The 19,858-nt window shown below is 46.9% G+C and overlaps 3 protein-coding genes across 4 annotated transcripts in view; 1 reads left to right on the top strand and 2 right to left on the bottom strand.

The window, feature by feature from the left end:
• Positions 1-5,740: 5,740 nt before the first annotated feature.
• Positions 5,741-10,176, bottom strand: CYB5D1 (cytochrome b5 domain containing 1). Its single transcript, XM_072399334.1, has 4 exons — positions 9,997-10,176; positions 9,206-9,282; positions 8,325-8,543; positions 5,741-7,047 (listed from the first exon to the last, which is right to left on the bottom strand). Exons 1-4 carry the CDS (start codon positions 10,121-10,123, stop codon positions 6,817-6,819), a joined length of 654 nt encoding a protein of 217 aa, XP_072255435.1. The 5' UTR covers positions 10,124-10,176; the 3' UTR covers positions 5,741-6,816.
• Positions 10,177-10,330: 154 nt separating this feature from the next.
• NAA38 (N-alpha-acetyltransferase 38, NatC auxiliary subunit) lies at positions 10,331-12,867 on the top strand. The gene is made up of 3 exons (XM_072403035.1): positions 10,331-10,430; positions 10,642-10,813; positions 12,630-12,867. The coding sequence occupies exons 1-3, from the start codon at positions 10,386-10,388 to the stop codon at positions 12,740-12,742; spliced, it is 330 nt and encodes a 109-aa protein (XP_072259136.1). The 5' UTR covers positions 10,331-10,385; the 3' UTR covers positions 12,743-12,867.
• A 2,826-nt stretch (positions 12,868-15,693) lies between these two features.
• Positions 15,694-19,858, bottom strand: part of TMEM88 (transmembrane protein 88) — a 9,842-nt gene continuing 5,677 nt past the window's right edge. Inside the window, exon 2 of one of the 2 annotated variants that reach the window (XM_072399332.1) lies at positions 15,694-17,797. In XM_072399332.1, the coding sequence (XP_072255433.1) occupies positions 17,549-17,797 (249 nt within the window). In that variant the 3' untranslated portion in view covers positions 15,694-17,548. The remainder of the gene's footprint in view (positions 17,798-19,858) is intronic. The other variant, XR_011919241.1, reaches the window with a different exon arrangement.

Raw genomic sequence — 19,858 nt, 5'->3', positions numbered from 1 at the left:
GCTAGATGGCGTTGTGGCGATGAATAAAACAATATGCAAAGGAAAGGGGGGGCAAGCGGAGAGGTGGGGGGTGACATTCCATCTGGAAAATTTTGTAAAAGCAAGCTTCCTTGTTAAGGCATTTTTGTACCTATGATTTGCATGGCTTCCAATTGGTCTTTATTTTTATCTATGAAGATGAAAAAAATGCACAAGAGCACTCAGGCCGTCTCATCACGCTGCCACACTGATTGGAAAGTCTTCAACCAAAATGTTTTGTTGTAGGGGAATATTTAAAGCAGCGGGGTGGGGTGTGCTGATGGAATGCTAGCTACATTTTTTAAAGGAAAGCTAAAAGGGGTGTTTTCATTATTTCTACATACCTTTTTTTATGCTTGCTCGTAACATAAAAGTCCAAAATGCTATAGGGCACAATAGGGAGTGTTTGTTTCCTAAACAAATGTTCACCACTTTGGCCACCTGGTATTAAAGTCACCCTGGAACCGGAAGTGTGTTATTAGTAGGATCACCAGGTAAAAGTAACAATAGCCTAATAAAAGAAAAGTAATGTATCAGCCCCATCTAAGGATTGGTGGGCTGCACTTACAGGCCAAAAGCAAGACACTAACAACTTGCAATGGGTGAAAATTGTGATTGCTACGGGTTTGGCAAGGGTTCAAGGACCCATTTGGTTTGAACCAAAACCAGCAAACACTGCTCTGGCCAGCATTCTCATTGTCTTTTGTTTTTTTGGCACAGTTTTGTCTGTAGCAACCACTAGCCAATGGGAATCCTACCTGCTAAATACTTTTATACTATTAGATATGTAGTTATCTACATAATCCATTTCCTGCAGAATCATCCATCCAATGTCTACTGTACTTTTCTGGCTACACTGGTATTCGGCATATCCCTGAAGCTTCAGAGTTGCCAACCTAATGTTCACAATCCCAGTTGGGCCCATACGAAGGCAGTCTCAACCTTTTATTCTAAGTCACTTCCCTTCTCCTCCCATCAGGACAGTAATGGACAGTAGTTCCATTCACTACCAACCTGAGCAACATCATCACCTTTATTGTTTCCAGTGAAGTGCACCACACAGTGTCTCTTCATCTTATCTTATCTTTATCTTATCTTTGCCATCATGGTGCACCGTTGTTTTGTTTTGGTATCTTTATCTTGGCACCTTCCATGGTGTGTTGTTGATATGTCTTGAGATTCCATTCAAAATAAATGGCAATGCACCACACTGTGTTCCCATCTCTGCCTTCATGGTATACTATTGATGTGTTTTGGCTGTCACGTTTACCTCTTCCTCACTAAAGCGCAGACGCCTCTCTCCTGCGCATGGAGGCAGTTCTCACGCTGGGTGTACCTCTGTTTCCAGGCTTTATCAATTCAGTGCAATCCGCTGGCCAATCAGAAAATAGCCTCTTGACTAGCCCTGGCTATTTAGCTAGCTCACAGACTGCACTCAGTGTTTGTGCAACGTGTCCCCATTGTGCGGAGCCCCTAGTTCTGTTGAGCTAGATCCCTTTCACCTGGTGCATAATTCAGTGTTTCCTCTATCCAGCTCCTGCGTTAACCCCTCGTTGTCCAGTTTGTTTGTTCCCAGCCAACTTCCCTGTGATGTTCCAGTAGGTCACCTGTGCCTCCTGTTGCTTCTAGTGTCTCCTATGTTCCCTGTGCCCACAGTGGTCCCTGTGTCACTGGTGTCTCTAGTTCCTGGATCCCTGGCAACTGACCTCTGGCGTGTGACCTAACATCTCTTGTTTGCTGTCTGCCTCAACCCCAGCCTTCTTTGATAATCCTTCTGCTTTGTGATTTGGTACCGTGTTTCATAGGACCGCAACCTGGCAGTAACCAGCGGTGCAACATCCTTACCATCAGAGGCTCTGGAGAAGACCTGGTTACTGCTTAGACTTTGCACCTTGGCCCTTTTCAGGGCTCACACCACTTTCGTGCAAGCTGTAGTGGCCCACTAGTGGCCCTGTCTCCCCTAGCGTTACAGTTTGCACAAACCATGTATACACCCTTCCAGACCTCAGCAAACCCCAACCAACTACTCGCCCAGAGGCTGGACATCCAGGAAGCTACTGAAACCCAGGTACTCCGCCATGTGCTCACTACCCGCTGTGGGTCAGTTTGTAGTACAGTTTTGTACCCTGGCAGCTGAGCTCGCCTGGAACAATGAGGCGCTCCACGCTACCTTCTGGCAAGGCCTTTCTGATCGCGTTAAGGATGAGTTGGCTGTACGGGAGATTCATCCAGATAGACATTCGCTTTCAAGAGCATTTCCAGGAGAAATCTTATGCACGTAAGGCACTTGTTCCGCGACTGGCACCATCCTTTCAGCGTTTTCTGCAAACCTCCCCTGTTCCCTCTGTCTCTGAAGAACCCATGCAGCTAGGCCGTTTAAGGCTATCTCAAGAGGAGAGGTTCCCGTGTCTTTCATCTGGTCTCTGCCTTTACTGTGGACAGACGGGACACTTAATCAAATCTTGCCCACAGAAGCCGGGAAACTTCAGCGCCTAGCATGCTCTTCTCTCCCCTCCAGTCAGTGTCCCCCCATAGACATCCAGCTTCGCCACAACAACTGACTTTCCTTTGAGGCTCTCATAGACTCTGGAGCAGCTGGAAATTTTATCTCAGCTACCCTGGTCAGGGATTGTGCTTGGCCTATAGAGCCATTATCTCAGCCTTTGGGTCACTATGCAGTGGATGGTACCCCTTTGTCATGTGGACTAAACCGCTTCCAGACCAGACCTATACAAATGTCTGTTAGTGTGCTTCACCACGAGACCATCATTTTTCTTGTTCTTCCTCAAGCCAGCTCTGAAGTCATCCTGGGGCTCCCATGGCTTCAACAGCATTCTTCTGTGCTTGATTGGACTCCTCCCGAGGTATTGGCTTGGGGTCCCTCGTGTCACTCTACATGTCTGGCCAAGCTCATGCCTGTCAGGCCTCTTGCTTTCTCCATGCATAAAATTGCTCTGTCCATTCCAACTCAGTATATGGATTTCCAGGATGTGTTCTATAAGCGCAATGCTGAGCAGCTACCTTCCCACAGGCCCTACAACTGTGCAATGTACCTCATTCCGAACTTCACACCTCCCAGAGGTCGAGTGTACCCCATTCTCCCGGAAACCAAGGCTTTGACTGATTACATCAAAGAGAATTGCAGAGGGGGTTTATACCCAAGTCCTCTTCTCCTGCCGGCACAGGGTTCTTTTTTGTCAGAAGAAAGATGGGACACTTCGGCCCTGTATAGACTACCACGGCCTTAATGCCATCACATTTAAAAAACGCTACCTGCTGCCTCTCATCACTGAGCTCTTTGACCACCTTAGGGGCGCTCAGATCTTCACTAAACTTGATCTCCAGGGAGCATACAACCTAATTAAGATCATGGAAGGGGATAAATGGAAAACAGTGTTTAATACCAGAGATGGGCATTACGAGTATCTTGTGATGCCCTACAGTCTCTGTAATGCTCCGGCTGTTTTCAAACACTTTGTGAATCACCATCATTCCCCTGACACAGAAGGATGCAAATCCTAAGGACTGGCCCTCTTAGGCTATTCTGGCTTTCCATGCCCTCAAACAGGCTTTTCTTTCCGGTCCAGCATTTGTTAGGCCAGATGTTACTAAAACTTTTACCTTTGAGGTTGATGCCTCCTCTGTTGGAGTGGGAGCAATCCTCTTCCAGACCCCCACTGTTGCCAGACCCCCATGTGCGTTCTTTTCCAAAAAAGTTTTCCCCAGCAGAAAAGACTTATTCCATTGGAGACAGACAACTGCTAGCTATCAAGCTAGCTCCGGAAGAATGGCAATACCTCTTGGAGGGTTTCCCTCACAAGATCACAATTTTAACTGATCATAAGAACCTCCAGTATCTGCAGTCTACTTGCTGTCTAGGCCCCTGGCAAGTCTGTTGGTCTTTTCTTGCTTTAATTTTGTGATTACCTTTAAACACGGTTCTGCTAACTCCCGAGTTTTTCATTCCTCCAGCCACATCCTGGCCTTGACCTTTATCCCGGAATCTGGTATCCCCCCTGGTAAAACCTTGGTGCCTTCCCAACTTCGTACCAAAATCTTACATTGGGCACATGACTCCAAGCTTTCTGGTCACCCAGGCATGCACAGAACCTTTACATTTCTCTCTCGACAGTACTGTTGGCCCAATCTTTACAAGGATGTGACAGACTATGTCAAGGCCTGTGCTGTCAAAGTTTGCCAGCTGCGCCCCTGCAGGCCCTCTTTTTCCACTACCTATTCCCACAGAACCTTGGTGTAATATATCTATGGATTTCATCACTGATCTTCCTCCTTCTGATGACTGTACGGTTATTTGGGCCCTGTGAAGAGGGGGGTAATGCCACACTTACCTCTTCCTCACTAAAGCGCAGACGCCTCTCTCTTGCACATGCAGGCATGTGTTTCCAGGCTTTATCAATTACAATCTTTTGCTTTATCAAGTCCAATCAGAAATTAGCCTCTTGTCCAGCCCTGGCTATTTAGCTAGCTCACACACTGCACGCAGTGTTCGTGCAACGTGTCTCCATTGTGACGAGCCCTTAGTTCTGTTGAGCTAGTTCCTGTTCACCTGGTGCTTAATTCAGTGTTTTCCCTGTCCAGCTCCTGCGTTAACCCCTTGTTATCCAGTCTTTTGGTTCCCAGCCAACTTCCCTGTGCTGTTCCAGTGTTCCTGTCTGTGGATATTCCTGAGTCACCTGTGTTTCCAGTGTCTCCTGTGTTCGCAGTGGCCCGTGTCACCAGTGTCTGTCTCCTGGATCCCTGGCAACTGACCCCTGGCGTTTGACCTCTATTGCTTGCTGCCTGCCTCAACCCCAACCTTCCTCGACTATCCTTCTGCTTTGTGGTTTGGTACCGTGTTTCATATTGCCCACTTTGGTGTGCCCAAGGACTGCAACTTGGCAGTAACTAGCAGGCAACATCATCACCATCAGAGGCTCTGGAGAAGACCTGGTTACTGCTTAGACTTTGCCTCTTGGCCCTTCCCAGGGGTCACACCACCTCCATGCAAGCCATAGCACCCCCTAGTGGCCATGTCTCCCCTAGCGTAGCATTGGCATCTCTTCCATGATGGTGTTGGGTTTTTTATGTCTTGGGATCCCATTTAGAATTAGAATTTAGAAAGTCAACACACCTATCTTTGCATCGTGGTGCACTGTTGATGTGTCTTGGTATCCTAATCAAAGTAAATGGCAATGTACCACACTGTGTTCACATCTCTGCCTTGTGGTGTGCCATTGATGTGCCTTGGGATCGTTTAAATGAATAGCAACGCGCCACATTGTATTCCAATCTCTGCCTTGGTGGCGCTCTGTTGATAGGTCTTGGAATCCCATTCTAAATTACCAGTATTACAATGCAAGTAGACCCATTGGCTACCTTGCATTGTGGTATAGATACAATACTTAGCCAGGAATCCAAACACACTCAACCTCCTTTGACAAACATACGCCACACAGCTGCATCATGGCCATTTTTAAAACATGGCTGTCAAACTCTAGTCCTGTTGGACTACATACAGGCCAGGATTTTGGCTGTTGAGTACTGGAGCTGGACAGGCCTGAGGCCCTTAATGCCATGCGGAACCTATGTACATTCATCAACACAAAGGTGACGACAGGTACAATACCCAATTTCAATATTTCCAGGCTGAACATTCAGATTGTTCCATAAGACATCTCATCCTCCGGTCTTCTCTGGAACCATTGATTAATACACATGCAGCTTTGTGTTTAGTACTACAAAATAAATATTTATTGGAGATTGCAGTATACAAGGAATGGCACTTGGACCCCTCTGTGGGAATCGGCACATACACGACAACATACAAAGGGAATATACGGAAAAATCTGTCATCCCCACTCAGCAATCCTTACGCACTCCTTATTATTTCAATGCAGAGACCTTGTCTGCCTTTATTCCTGTTCAGCAGGCAGAACAGATTCTCACCCGGAGACAACAGCGCTAATGTGTGCTAATGGGAATAATTCCTGTTACTTAATCAGCATCCATCTGCCATTTATACAACAAGAAATGTAACTGACATGTTTTTTTTTATTTTGAAATTGTGCAACAGGTATGTCAAACCGTGGGCTGAACTGAATCTTCAAAGGGCCACAACTCAAGATCATAGCGCTTTAGTAATTATTATGACCGCAATAATTGCAGCTTGAAACATTTTATCCTGGGGTGACATTGTTACTTAGCTACAAAATTATGTCAGGAAGGTTTAGTCCATCGGAGGACACCTGGAGCTTTATTCAAATCTTTCATCAATAGAGGGCTGCATATGGCCTGAAAAACAGCTCTCTGACATGCCTGTCATACAAGTTCCCAGGATTCTGATTTCAGCTGATGACTCTGGTACCATCTACAGGTAAAATCTGGTACAGCAGGCTGCCTATTTAAATGAGTGTGGTGCAAATGTGAGCAATAGCAAGACAAAGGTTCAAATGTAAGAACCTGTCAAGTCTGTTCAATATAATAAAATTCCAATATGGAGGAACAGTTGGGAGAATCTATTAAGTTATCAAAAGAAGAACCTAAATATTTAATTATCCTGCCCCCTTAACCCCTCCCCACCGGAAAAGAAGAAAATGGGTTTACATGTGGCTTTGTGATTGGCTGTTGTAGGATTATTGCACTGATATATTATTGGCAACAGGTGCACTTTGATTGGCTACTATGCATATATACTAAAAACAACAAAAAATGAATTACTAAGCCTACAGGCCTAACAATTTATGAAACTGACACTATATATTAGGTAACATTTTGGAATGTCGTAGGTGTTGGCGTAACTTAAAGTTCAGTCAAGTCATCGTTAAAATATAAGTGTATGCTGGCTGTATATAGGTCTGAATCTATCCTCAGCTCCTCGAATTCCTCATCTTCATCCTTTACATCATTGTCCTCAAGTGTCAGATCCATGTTCAGCGGAACACCACAGTACTTCCATGTATAACTGGCAGCGTGTGCATTGTATGGCAAGTAACGACGAAGAATCTCCCAAATTGTTTCCTCTGAACAGACCTACAAGAGACAAGGATTATTATTATTATTAGTAAACAGGATTTATATAGAGCCAACATATTATGCAGCGCTGTACATTAAAGAGGGGCTTACAATCGAAGAGCTTACAATCTAAGAGGTGGGGGAATTAACATATAATAGGAGGGGAGATATGTAGTGGTAGGAAGTAGTGACAGTTTCAAAAGACAGAAGAAGATGGGTAGGCAAGTTTGAAAAAAATGGGTTTTGAGGGCTCTTTTCAATGAGCAAATAGTAGGAGCAAGCCAAATAGGAAGAGGAAGACCATTCCAGAGAGTTGGGGCAGCTCTAGAAAAGTCCTGTAGCCGTGCATGTGATAAAGTTATGAGTGAAGAAGTTAGTTGTGGGTCATCGGAGGAGTGGCGAGAACGGCTGGGGGAGTTGGAAGGTCGGAAAGGTAAGTGGGACAAGAACTGTAGAGGGATTTGAAGGCAAAGTACAGGAGCTTGAATTTGATTCTAATAAGAAATAGAAGCCAATGAAAAGAACTACAACGAGATGCAGCAGAAAAGGAGTGGTGGGAAGGATGGATAAATTGTGTCTGTATTTGTTTCGAAGTTTGGACAAAATAGGCAATTATCGCTCTCTAGTGAAATGGAGGGATCTGTCCTATGATAATAACAGTTGATGAGAGTGGATCAGTAGTGAAAAGTGAAATGAAAGCCAGTGAAGAGAACTACAAAGAGATGCAGCAGAAGAGGAGCTGAGGGAAGGATGGATGAGTCTGGCTGCAGCATTCATAATAGATTCTAGGGGAAAGAGTCCGGTTAGTGGAATACCAGAGAGGAGGATGTTACAGTAGTCCAGCCGAGAGATAAGAGCATGTACAAGAAGTTTGGTGGTCTCTGGGGACAGGTAGGGGTGGATTTTGTGAGATGTTGCGTAGGTGACACCAAGACAACGTGCCTGAGGGGAGGGCCAAATAACAGTGTTGTTAACAGATATATGGCGGGGAGATTTGGAGTTTGAGGGGTGGATGATGAGTTCTATTTGATCCAGGTTGAGTTTCAGGAATCGGTCAGACATCCATGATGAGATGGCTGACAGGCAGCATGAGACCTTATCCAGGACTGAGGGAGTGTCACCCTGCAGGAAGAGGACAGACTCATAGCGCCCCCTTCTGTCTGTGTCACCCTGCAGGAAGAGGACAGACTCATAGCGCCCCCTTCTGTCTGTGTCACCCTGCAGGAGGAGGACAGACCCATAGCTCCCTTCTTTCCGTGTCACCTAGCCAAGTGTACCACATAGAGCCCACATACCTCCAGAGTATGCTCTTGGGATGTCAGCGTGTTAATGATGCGGATGGTTCGGGTTTTGGCAGACAAGATGCCAATCTCATAGGCTGGATCCCGCCACCAGGGGCGTCCAAAGTCTGTGTCCCAGTCTGAGCTGGGGTAGGAGGGGGCTATATGGAGAAATCGCCCCTGAGGTGTATAGTATCTCAAGCAGCCAGTCTGTGGATCTATGAACGTTTTGATCTGTGAACAAAATGACAAAGGTCAAGAAAAGGAAAATTAAACACGTGGTTTTCGGTGCATTAAAACAGCTGTAGTCCAGAGCTGTCCACTGCAGCAATTCCTGCCCACCACCAGATAGCGTTGGTCTTCCCTGGTAATTGATGGCCAGTATCATCTAAGTCAGTGGTTGCCAACCTTTATGGTCCCACGAACCACTAAAATTACCGACTCTGGGCCGTTTATGCGCAGGGAGCCAGGTGTCACTCAATGGGGGAGAAACCTACCCCATAGTGATGTCATGATGCCAGAACCTGCCCACTTTCCCATCGCAGATCTAAGCTTGAGATGGGAGGATTGGCGGTTTGTGAGCCTGGGATTTGAAGGGAAGACATGGTCTGCGGCTGTGGCTGATGTGTCCACCCCCTCAAGGGTCCTTCTCTTGACCCGGCTTGGCCAGAGGCGCAGACAACCAAACTTTTCTGGTTGGCGACCGCTGATCTAAGTCATATCCTTCAGGCTGTCACGTGACAAAGGGCAGGGATGTCTGGATCTGTTATACTGTATTCCCTGTAACTGAATGAACCACTTGTGCTGCATCCCCACCTGCTTTTAATTCGATGGTGGCTATAGGGAACAGCCCGGCTGTGTGAAGGTATTCATTTGATCCTCCAATATATACTTACATCCCTAGTCTTGGGATTGAACCAGTGGCTGATGTCCTTCCCAGCAGCCTCAATGATCGGCTTCAGCAAAATGTCACCTAGGAGAGACACAAGATCACACATCAGAGAAAGGGAGACACAATGTTACCCTCACAGAGAGAAAAAGCACAAACAGGTCTCCAATGTGGAGGGAGAAAGTGAGGGCCCCAAACTGTGGATAGGAGGGGAAGACAATCGGGTTGGGTACTGTGTGCAGGGGGAAGATTATTAGGTGCACCCTGACAGGTGTGAGGAGGGGGGACATAGGACCATGAAACAGAATATGGGGACAGGTGATAGGGGGGGGGGGCACAGGATGTGGGAACAGGTGATGGGGAGATACAGGTAAGGGGGGGGGGACACAGGATGTGGGAACAGGTGATGGGGGGATACAGGTGATGGGAGATACAGGTGATGGGGGGACACAGGATGTGGGAACAGGTGATGGGGGGATACAGGTAATGGGGGGACACAGGATGTGGGAACAGGTGATGGGGGGATACAGGTAATGGGGGGACACAGGATGTCTGAACAGGTGATGGGGGACACAGGATGTGGAAACAGGTGATGGGGGGACACAGGTGATGGGCGGGACACAGGATGTGGAAACAGGTAATGGGGGGGACACAGAATGTGGAAACAGGTAATGGGGGGGACACAGAATGTGGAAACAGGTAATGGGGGGGACACAGAATGTGTTAACAGGTGATGGGGGATACAGGTGATGGGAAGGTATGGCAGTATAGAGAAAACAGGTCTGCTTTCCTAGTCACCTCGGTACTGGGCGGCCAGTGGGGTGAGGTCGTACACCCGGCCCAGGTAGGACACCCACAGGTCGGCAGGGGTGCAGTGGCGGGACACCTCCCGGGGTGTAAAGTATGGTGCTCTGGCCGGAGACATGGCAAGTAGCTTCTGGTTACCCTGGCAACGGGACGCTCTGCGCTCTACATCCTCCTTTCTACATCCTCCTTTCTACATCACTTCCGGTCCGTGTTCACCTTTTCCGCGTTCCAGTGACTCATTATTGTAACGTCACATCCGCTTTATAGTCTTTACAGCGCATCCTATTGGCTTGAAGGTACAGCGAGGGCCTATTCTTTTGTATGGTGGGTGGGGCACGTGGGATGGTACTACCCAGAGTGCAGTGCGGGGAGAAGTGAACATGGCTACTGTACTGGAGGAGAATGGCTGTAGCCCCCCTCCTGGGGTGAGTTCAGGGAACACAGGTGTCAGTGTTGTCACTTAGGGCAGGGGGCTTCCTTAGGACTTGGGGGGTTGTATAGTGGGGGTGAAGCTTTATTGTTTTGGTGGGTGTAATATAATAATACATTATAGTCAATGTGAGGGGGAGGGGAATTAAATTTAGTAAGGAGGGGGGTGGTATTACGTTGTAATCAGAATGGATTTTGTATCGGCAGGACTTGGACATTGAACCTGGTGACAACGCCCGCCATAAGTTGGAGTCTCTCCTGAACAGAAACATGCGGATAGAGATGACAGATGGCCGCTCCCTGATTGGCTGCTTCCTCTGCACTGACCGAGACTGTAACGTCATCCTGGGCTCAGCGCAGGAATTCCTGCGTCCTTCAGGTGAGACCTTAAACGACATCGGAAGATATAATCCACAGTGATAGATTAGGGGGTTGGGTACCCCAAGATTTATTCAGCCCCCTCCCCAAACTTCTTCAAGGTTGTGATGAATAATCTCCTTGCTTTCAGACTGCCTCTCTCTGATTAAATGTCCAGGAGTCATACAGAGCAGGGAGTGGAGGAGAAGGAAGGGTGACATTCATTCATCAGCAGCATGTGAAGTCACAGCTTCAACTATTAAGCACTGTAAACTTTTTCCAAGAAAGTGAAATCAAAAACTGACTTCCAAACATCCAACCCCATTACATATGGTTTGCTAAAGCTTTGTATGTTCATGGCAGGATGGCCAGGGATTTTCAACATTTATTGGTTCCAAGTGATACCTTTATCCCTGGCTGGGGGTGATTGTTGCATAATAGGGGGCTGTTTAATTTCCCCCATTACCTTTTAGCCCCAATGCAGCCCCCTGAGGAGGAGGAGGAGGCACATTTTCTGACTTTATATCTTCTTTAGGCATAAACATGTGATAATAGCACCACCAACTGGCAAGAGGTTGGTAATGTTACATCCAAGTACATATATGATTAGTCAGATCTTCTGATTGGTGCATTTCATGCTGTCATTCAGCTTTGGACCAATGAGTTTTAGAAATTCAGCACTGCCTCCCCCCATCCTCATTGTGTAGTTGTGATTGGCCGTAGCTGTCCACCCATCCACACAGCCAGGACCTCCCATGCATTTCAGTTTCCTGTTAACAAAATAAATGTCCTACCATTGCTCATCACTAGGGATAAGCGGGAATGCCTCTGACATTCTCGCAAAAATTTCCTCGAACTTGTGATGGGCCTGCAAAATTTGAGCGATTCGATTTCGCCAACCTATTGGAAGATTGAGGAAATCATTACAGGAGAAGTACTGAGGCTGCAATGCAGATGTGGGAATCCTCCTGAGTACGATCACCGGGCACTAGAAGTTAAATGAGGGCAAGCCAAGTACCCGGGGATCGCGCACAGGAGGATTCATGAATGCAGCCGCTTACTCCTCCTGTCAGCGTGAATCCCGCGGCTGTGCTCATCAATGAATGCAGCCGTGGGAATCATCACAGTGGGACATCTTGTCTTCTTGGATAGAGAATCTCTATCCAAGAACACATACTACAGGGCTGCAAAAGCAATCGGGAGTGGAGCTGTCAGCTCTTGCAGGTCCCCAAAAATTTGATCTCGACGGCCAAATTTACAAAGGCCGTTCTCACCTACATGTTTAGTAAGCGAGAACGGCCCGATTCGCCACGAGATCGAATTTAAAAGTTTCACTCGCTCATTCCTACTCACCACCTGCTTCCTCATTGTGATATAAATGACAATAGAAGAAGGTTAGGAGTGGATGACCAGGTCGGCTTGCCATATACAAGATTGCTGCTTCCATACATGTAATGAATGTTTTTTTTTTTCATGTCCGCTCCACTGGGTGTGGGGTTGACATTCCAGTGCAAGAAAATGAGAATAGATATTTAATATTAGGTCCGTTTTAAATATTCATTTGTGAATTATTGTTGGCCACCACTAGATGGGGCTGTGTCCTCATGTAAAGTGTGTAACAAACTCACGTTTTCAACCGCAAAAGTTTATTTACATTTTTCAAATTTTTACACTTTACATGAGGACTCAGCACTCTCTACTGGTGTGTCCTAAATATACATCTCTGTGTATACTTGAGTATATTGTGGTAATTGCTGAAGTTGCCTTGTTTACTTTTGGGTTCAGTTAGGTTACTTCTTCAGAAATGTCATTTATAAATTTCTCTCTCTGCCCTTCAGATACTTTTCCTGTCCGTGAGCCTCGTGTCCTGGGTCTGGCCATGGTCCCAGGTCATCACATTGTGTCCATACAAGTAGAGCTGGAGAGCGTTGCCTCCCCTCAGTACCTGTGAACAGCGGAGGACGCAGTGTGTTCCTGTGTGTGGATTATCGATCAGCTCTCCCCAGATCTGTGTGTGTGTGTGTAATGCTGTGTACATTTTTCTATACTGCTAAGAATAAATTATTTTTACTGTAATCTTTTCTCTGTTTTCCTGCCGTGCAGCAAAGCGTCATATATGCAATAATCGAGTTCTGACCTCTGGTAGTGTATGTGTTGGCCCAGCTCCTCTTCCAATTCCTTTACCAACTGCTATGCAATGGCATGGAGTGAGCATATCTAGAATTTAAGTGCGAGCTCTGCATCCAAATCCTGCTCATTAACTTCTAAATCTGAACTTCAAAGTCCTGACCTCCAAACATAAACATTAAGTGCTACCTGAGTCAGCTGACTCAACATTTATGGTGCCCTCGGACGGGCATAGAAATAGATCTGACCCCACTAAACTGTCTGTAGGATTACAGAAAATCCCCCTTTGCAGTCTTTAGATCTTACTATAATACTTTTGAACATTTTGGTTAAGTATGTGGAAATGATAGGGAACAGCAGCAGCTTAAAGCTGACACTGGGTGGCACTGTGTCCATCTATAGCTGCAGTAGTTCCCCAAGGCTGTCTCTGGGTGGCGTTGTGTCCATTGTGTCAAACTATAACGCTGCATCTGTTCCTCAAAGATGTCAATTGACACTGTCCAGCTTTGAGGTTGCAGCATTTCCTCAGAGCTGTCACTAGGTGGTGCTGTTTCCAGCTATAAGGCTGCACATTTCCTCAAAGGTGTCACTAGGTGGTGCTGTTTCCAGCTATAAGTCTGCAGCAGTTCCTCAGAGCTGTCACTAGGTGGTGCTGTTTCCAGCTATAAGTCTGCAGCAGTTCCTCAGAGCTGTCACTAGGTGGTGCTGTTTCCAGCTATAAGGCTGCACATTTCCTCAAAGCTGTCACTAGGTGGTGCTGTTTCCAGCTATAAGGCTGCAGCATTTCATCAGAGCTGTCAGTAGGTGGCGCTGTGGTTGCTCTATCAGATTTGTGACTATTTCTTTAACTCCCAGGGAGGTGAAAGCTGCATACACCTAAAAATGTCCCTTATTTAAACTGAACCTGTCATTAGCATACCAAGTATGTTCAGAAAATGTAGAAGAATGCTCACCTTTCCAATCATTTGCCAATGTTTCTAGTATATGGTCTATGGTGTACAGGTGGAGGGGTTTAATGGAACCACTTATGCTCCAGAAGATCCGCAGCACCTCATCCTCATGATCAAAATCAACTTTATTGTTATGGCTGATGTGTGCTTTTGCATTTTACAAAAACCAGCCTAGCTGTATAAGCTCTGATTAAGTGAACGCGGGTGAAACGCGTCAGCGCAGAGGGACTTCTGAGCATGCTGTGTTTGGAACAATAAAGCTGATTTTATGCTTTTTTCTGGTGTTGAGGATTTTTTACACTCTCTGAGCTCTAAAAACCGGTGTGTGAAATGCCCAGAAATCAGGCAAAAATTTTGCCCCATATGTTATCCTTAGTGGTCCAGGACCAGTCCTATTCTGGGCTGAAAGCCCCCTACCCTCATTGTGAGCCCCCAGCTGTATGCCCAGGGCATCCAGGGCCCGGCCCCTGAGGGCACTGCTGCAATTAGAGCCTGTCCACCAATAGAAAAGGACCAAAGCAATATAATAAAACTGGAGATCCAAACATTTCTCCATCTACATGCATTTCTGCATTATTGTAATGCACATTAACATGCATTGGTGCATCGTCCTTGATTTTTAATAGAACACCAAAGTTAGTGCATTACTGACTCTCAGTGCACTGTTGCAGAAAATCTGATGCACTGTTGCATATCCCCTGGAACATTTTGGTGTATTGCCAGCTGATTGATTAGAATGGCTGCTTAAAGTGGAATTTAACTGTAAAAATAACAAAATGTGACCAGACAGGTCCTTTATTGCAAAACCACATCTCCTGTCCCTTCTGCAACAAAAGACCTGCCTGGTTGCAATTTTACCTCCTTGATCGCAATATTTTATTTTCACTCACCTGTCCCTGTTCAGGTGCTGCCATCTTCCTCTGCCATTCTTCCAGGTTTCGGATCTTCGGCCATCCTGATTGGCCAGGTCAGGATGTTGTACTGGCAGCCCCAGGAAAATCTGGAATACTCAGCACATTCCAGGGCAGCCCAGTGCATTTAGAAAACGATAGGCAGGTAAGTATGTTTTGTCACTTTCACCTGCGCAACATCTCCAAAATCCGCCCCTACCTGTCCCCTGAGACCACCAAACTCCTTGTACACGCTCTTATCATCTCTCATCTGGACTACTGTAACCTCCTCCTCTCTGGTATTCCACTAACCCGACTCTCTCCTCTACAATCTAATATGAATGCTGCAGCCAGACTCATCCATCTTTCCCTCCGCTCCTCTTCCGCTGCATCTCTTTGTAGTTCTCTCCATTGGCTTCCATTTCACCTCAGAATCAAATTCATCTCCTGTGCTTTGCCTTCAAATCCCTACACAGTTATTGTCCCACTTACATCTCTGACATGGTTAAAAAATACTCCCCTAGCCGCTCTCTCCGCTCCTCCAATGACCTACTAATGACTTCCTCACTCATAACCTCATCACACACACGGATACAAGACTTCTCTAGAGCTGCCCCAACTCTCTGGAATGGTCTCCTCGTCCTATTCGGCTTGCTCCTAATTTCTGCTCATTAAAAAGAGCCCAACGCTTCAACCTCACCTACCCGTCGTCTTCTGTCTCCTAAACTCTCACTACTCACCCACCATTCCATATCCCCTCATATTGTGTGATACTTCCCCCACCTCCTAGATTGTAAGCTCTCCGGGGCAGGGTCCTCTCCTCCTCCTGTGTCACTGTCTCTATTAGTCTGTCATTTGCAATCCCTATTTATTGTACAGCGCTGCGTAATATGTTGGTGCTATATAAATTCTGTTTTTTTTTTTTTAATAATAATAAAAAGTAACATCGCCTAGCTCTTCTGCAATAATAATCCTGTCTGCTTTTATTTTTGTAATGCAGACCTTTAGTTCGGGATTAAAACAATAAATGCTGAAGAGCAAATTCAACACCTCTTGCATTAAATGCGGCACAGAAAGACTGAAAGGCCGGACTCACTGTGGCTGCTGAATTCTGCATTTATTACAGAACCATAACCTTGGAGTATATGGACGGGAGATTTTCTGATGCACACAAAGGTAATAAAAAAGAAATGCAATCCTTGCATGCAATAAACACGCAGAAATAAAAACAAAAATTGTCATTTCTTTAATCATATAACATATAAGGCATATGGGCTGTATACAGGGTCAGGGCTGTCAGTGCATTCCGCCCTGTGACATTCCACGGACCAGGGAAGGTTGGTAGCACTATAGGCTCATTCCCACTAAGGCTGTTCTATTGTCAAGTATTGCGATCAGCAGCCTATTCATGTGAATGGTCAGCCCAATGCAATGTGTTGCATGCCGCACTTCAGTGCACACAGGAATGCAGTAAATTGCCGCATGTTGCCGTGTGAGGCACCAGTAAGGTGCCTTTGCCATTAGAACTAGATGGGAACCAAGCACTCCAAAGCATGTGTCAATGCATTGCACTTATGCGAATTTAACTCTTCTTACAATGTTATCCTAAACTACATCCTAGACTATTATCTACTATTTATTGTGTGCAATAGGACTACACAGGGTGACAACGCTGCTGTACGATTGTAGACCAACAATGTTGTCACCTATTACAGGAAGTGGAAATATAAATCTACCGACAGGATCAACAGCTGAAAAGAATTGTTGCAGGGAAAAGCTGAGCAACACATGGGTAGAACAACTGGTTCTCTTTATTGCTGGCCCCCACAGCTGCCTATTTCCTCCTTCCCTCTTTGCATGCCCATGGAAGCTCCAAGATGTGGTGAGAACTTTCCTTTTTCCCCCATGTGGCAGCCTTGCACGTCTGAGCGACCAATCACCAGTCACCATCGCTGTCAGGTGGGGGGAGGAGGAGTCCTAGTCACTTGTTAATCATACTTTGGAATACTTTACTTCTCTTCCCTGGGTAAACGGACCAGTCAATCAGCAATGAGCAGTACCGTATGTAGCAGTTGTGGTGAAGGGGGGCGCTGTTTAAGTGAACCTGTTGCTATACCCTGCATGGGAACCACTTGCAAACAATGGTGGCCATTCAATGTACCAGTATGGACGTTGGATCAATTGGTTGCAACCAAACTGCATCAAACTGAATGCATGAAATGCAACAACCAATAAAATCCCTCCAATCCCCCCGGGATGCAGGTCCAGAAATGTACAAATTATTTCACATACAGAAGAAATGGCCAGCATGACCATTGGTCCACACACCAGAGGACCCATTGTAGGTGGACGGGGTAACCCCTTACAAAATTTGTGTCCCCATCCAATTTCCAATATATATTGACCATCAATCTATAGAAACGGTGGTCCTAGGTGTCATGGATGGTAGTCATAAGCAAGACCCAATGAAGTCCACAGAAGGCCTTCAAAGACCCTACTGAGAAGATCATCAATGGTGGTGTTGGTCTCCTCCATGAATGGATCCAGGATGTGGTTGAATGGGCGGGTCTATACTATGGGTCATGGGAATGCTGGGCCTCCAGTGGTTGGTAGGTGGTTGCATTAGTTGATTCTCCATGGTAGGTCATGATATCACAGCCCTGTGGACAAGGAATGATGTAGCTTAGTGGTCACAATGGTGGCATCAGCAGGCCTGAGATTTGGGTGGTTGTAGGGATGGCAGCAGTGCCACCATCTCACGCAGTCAGTAGGGTGACCAATTGTCCTCCTTCACACCCAGGCCTTGCTCTGTTTGGGGCTCTCCTTGGCTGGGGTCCTCGGGGGGTCTTCACCCTGGTACATGGCCCGGCTGTAGGGCAGGAAGCAGGAGCCGAGGTGGAAGCTGCGGACAATGCGGGCATAGCCGGCCAGGCCGAGGATCAGGAAGGGGAGTAGCAAAGCAATTCCGAAGACTAGCAGGGCCACGCAGGCTGCCGGTGTCAGGATGGCGGGGCAGAGGGTCTCCTTCGGTTGGCGGAACTGGGGAGGAAAAAGGCAAAGGGTTAGTGCAAGACAGAGGCAGAAACTCAATGCAGAGATAGGGGAACCCTTCATAATGGGCCCAGCAGGTGTACAGATCCGGGAACTAAGTTCTGGGTTGGTGAGAACCCCTCATAATGGGCACAGCAGGGGGTGTAGACCTGGGAACTGAGTTCAGGGATGGTGGGAGCCCCTCATAATAGGCCCAGGAGGTGTACAGACCCAGTAACTCAGTTCAGGGATGGTGGGAACCTCTCACAATGGACACAGCAGGTATACAGACCCAGAAACTGAGTTCATGGATGTTGGGAGCCCCTCATAATGGGCACAGCAGGTGTATAAACCCATAAACTGAGCTCAGGGATGGTGGGAGCCACTCATAATTGGCCCAGCAGGTGTACAGACCCAGTAACTCAGTTCAGGGATGGTGGGAACGTCTCACAATGGACACAACAGGTGTACAGACCCAGTAACTCATTTCAGGGATGGTGGTAGCCCCTCATAATGGGCACAGCAGGTATACAGACACGACACTGAGTTCAGGGATGGTGGGATCTCCTCATAATGGGCCCAGCAGGTGTACAGACCCAGGAACTGAGTTCAGGGATGGTGGGATTTCCTCATAATGGGCCCAGCAGGTCTAAAGACCTAGGAACTGAGTTCAAGGATGCTGGGAGACCCTCTTATTGGGCGCAGCATGTGTATAAACCCATAAACTGAGCTCAGGGATGGTGGGAGCCACTTATATTGGCCCCAGCAGGTATACAGACCCAGGAACTGAGTTCAGGGATGGTGGGAGCTCCTCATAATAGGCCCAGCAGGTGTACAGACCCAGTAACTCAGTTCAGGGATGGTGGGAACCTCTCACAATGGACACAGCAGGTATAGAGACCCAGGAACTGAGTCTAGGGATGTTGGGAGCCCCTGATAATGGGCACAGCAGGTATACAGACCCGACACTGAGTTTAGGGATGGTGGGATCTCCTCATAATGGGCCCAGCAGGTGTACAGACCCAGGAACTCATTTCGGGGATGGTGGTAGTCCCCCATAATGGGCCAAGCAGGTATACAGACCCAGGAACTCATTTCGGGGATGGTGGTAGTCCCCCATAATGGGCCAAGCAGGTATACAGACCTATGCTGGGAGACCCTCCTAATGGGCGCAGCATGTGTACAAACCCATAAACTGAGTTCAGGGATGGTGGGAACCCTCATAATTGGCCCAGCGGGTGTACAGACCAAAGAGGGACATTTTATTAGGGTAATAGCCCCTCATAATGGGCACAGCAGGTCTACAGACTCAGGAACTCAGTTCAGGGACGGTGGGAGCCCCTCATATTGGGTACAGCAGAAGTGAAGATCTGGGAACTCACCAAAAGAGTCACCAAGAGAGACCACTTATGACCACGATACAAATGTTCCAATGTGGAGGATTCTGGGAACCACCCCATAGCCTGTCACATGACCAGTGCCAAAGCATTGGTCACATGACCTGTAGTGATCCTTGGCAGGGGTAGGATAAGCAGTGTTCAGGCAGAAATGCTCATTGGTCCAATCTGCCTACATGCCAGCATTAGGACTACCCATGTGTGGTACAGGAAGTGAAATCATTCATTGGGGATGCCTACCTCCGTGACAACTTTCACCTGTTACAAATTTCCCTCTTTAGAGTTGTCCGGTTTATGTTATAGACAAACATAAGGCAATGATGTAGAGACAGAGCCAGGGCTCCCTGTGGTACCAACCCTTGGAATGTGTGAGGGAGGTTCACACGTCTATATACATTCACACGCAAAGGCGTATAACATACATTCTTAGCGTGTGCTGCAATACTTCCCAGAAACATCCTGGCCCACCCCAATGCACAATACAAAACACTGAAATTCCTCATCTCAGGTGATAAATCCCTTCCTATGGAAGGTTATGTCTAACAATGGAAGAGACTTTCTTTGTCTGCTGCAGTTTCACTTTCATTTACTGCCACAGCCAGTGAATGGACAGTGAAAGGAGAAATAGCAGCAATAATAGGATATAACAGGGATGTGCTTCAATCTTTCCTGG

This window comes from Pyxicephalus adspersus, chromosome 2, assembly GCF_032062135.1.
Source record: "Pyxicephalus adspersus chromosome 2, UCB_Pads_2.0, whole genome shotgun sequence".
NCBI lineage: Eukaryota > Metazoa > Chordata > Amphibia > Anura > Pyxicephalidae > Pyxicephalus > Pyxicephalus adspersus.
Note: the sequence above shows the minus strand (reverse complement) of the source record. Positions and strands in the feature narration are given on the sequence as shown.

Bases quoted from the DNA above. Each gene is read 5' to 3' on its own strand.
- CYB5D1 (XM_072399334.1), bottom strand. From the start codon at position 10,123: ATGTCTCCGGCCAGAGCACCATACTTTACACCCCGGGAGGTGTCCCGC. The intron at 9,283-9,996 runs GTGACTAGGAAA...TGTCTCTCCTAG, and splicing joins ACTGGCCGCCCAGTACCGAG to GTGACATTTTGCTGAAGCCG. The intron at 8,544-9,205 runs GTAAGTATATAT...TTTTGTTCACAG, and splicing joins TCAATCCCAAGACTAGGGAT to ATCAAAACGTTCATAGATCC.
- NAA38 (XM_072403035.1), top strand. From the start codon at position 10,386: ATGGCTACTGTACTGGAGGAGAATGGCTGTAGCCCCCCTCCTGGG. The intron at 10,431-10,641 runs GTGAGTTCAGGG...TTGTATCGGCAG, and splicing joins GCTGTAGCCCCCCTCCTGGG to GACTTGGACATTGAACCTGG. The intron at 10,814-12,629 runs GTGAGACCTTAA...TCTGCCCTTCAG, and splicing joins GGAATTCCTGCGTCCTTCAG to ATACTTTTCCTGTCCGTGAG.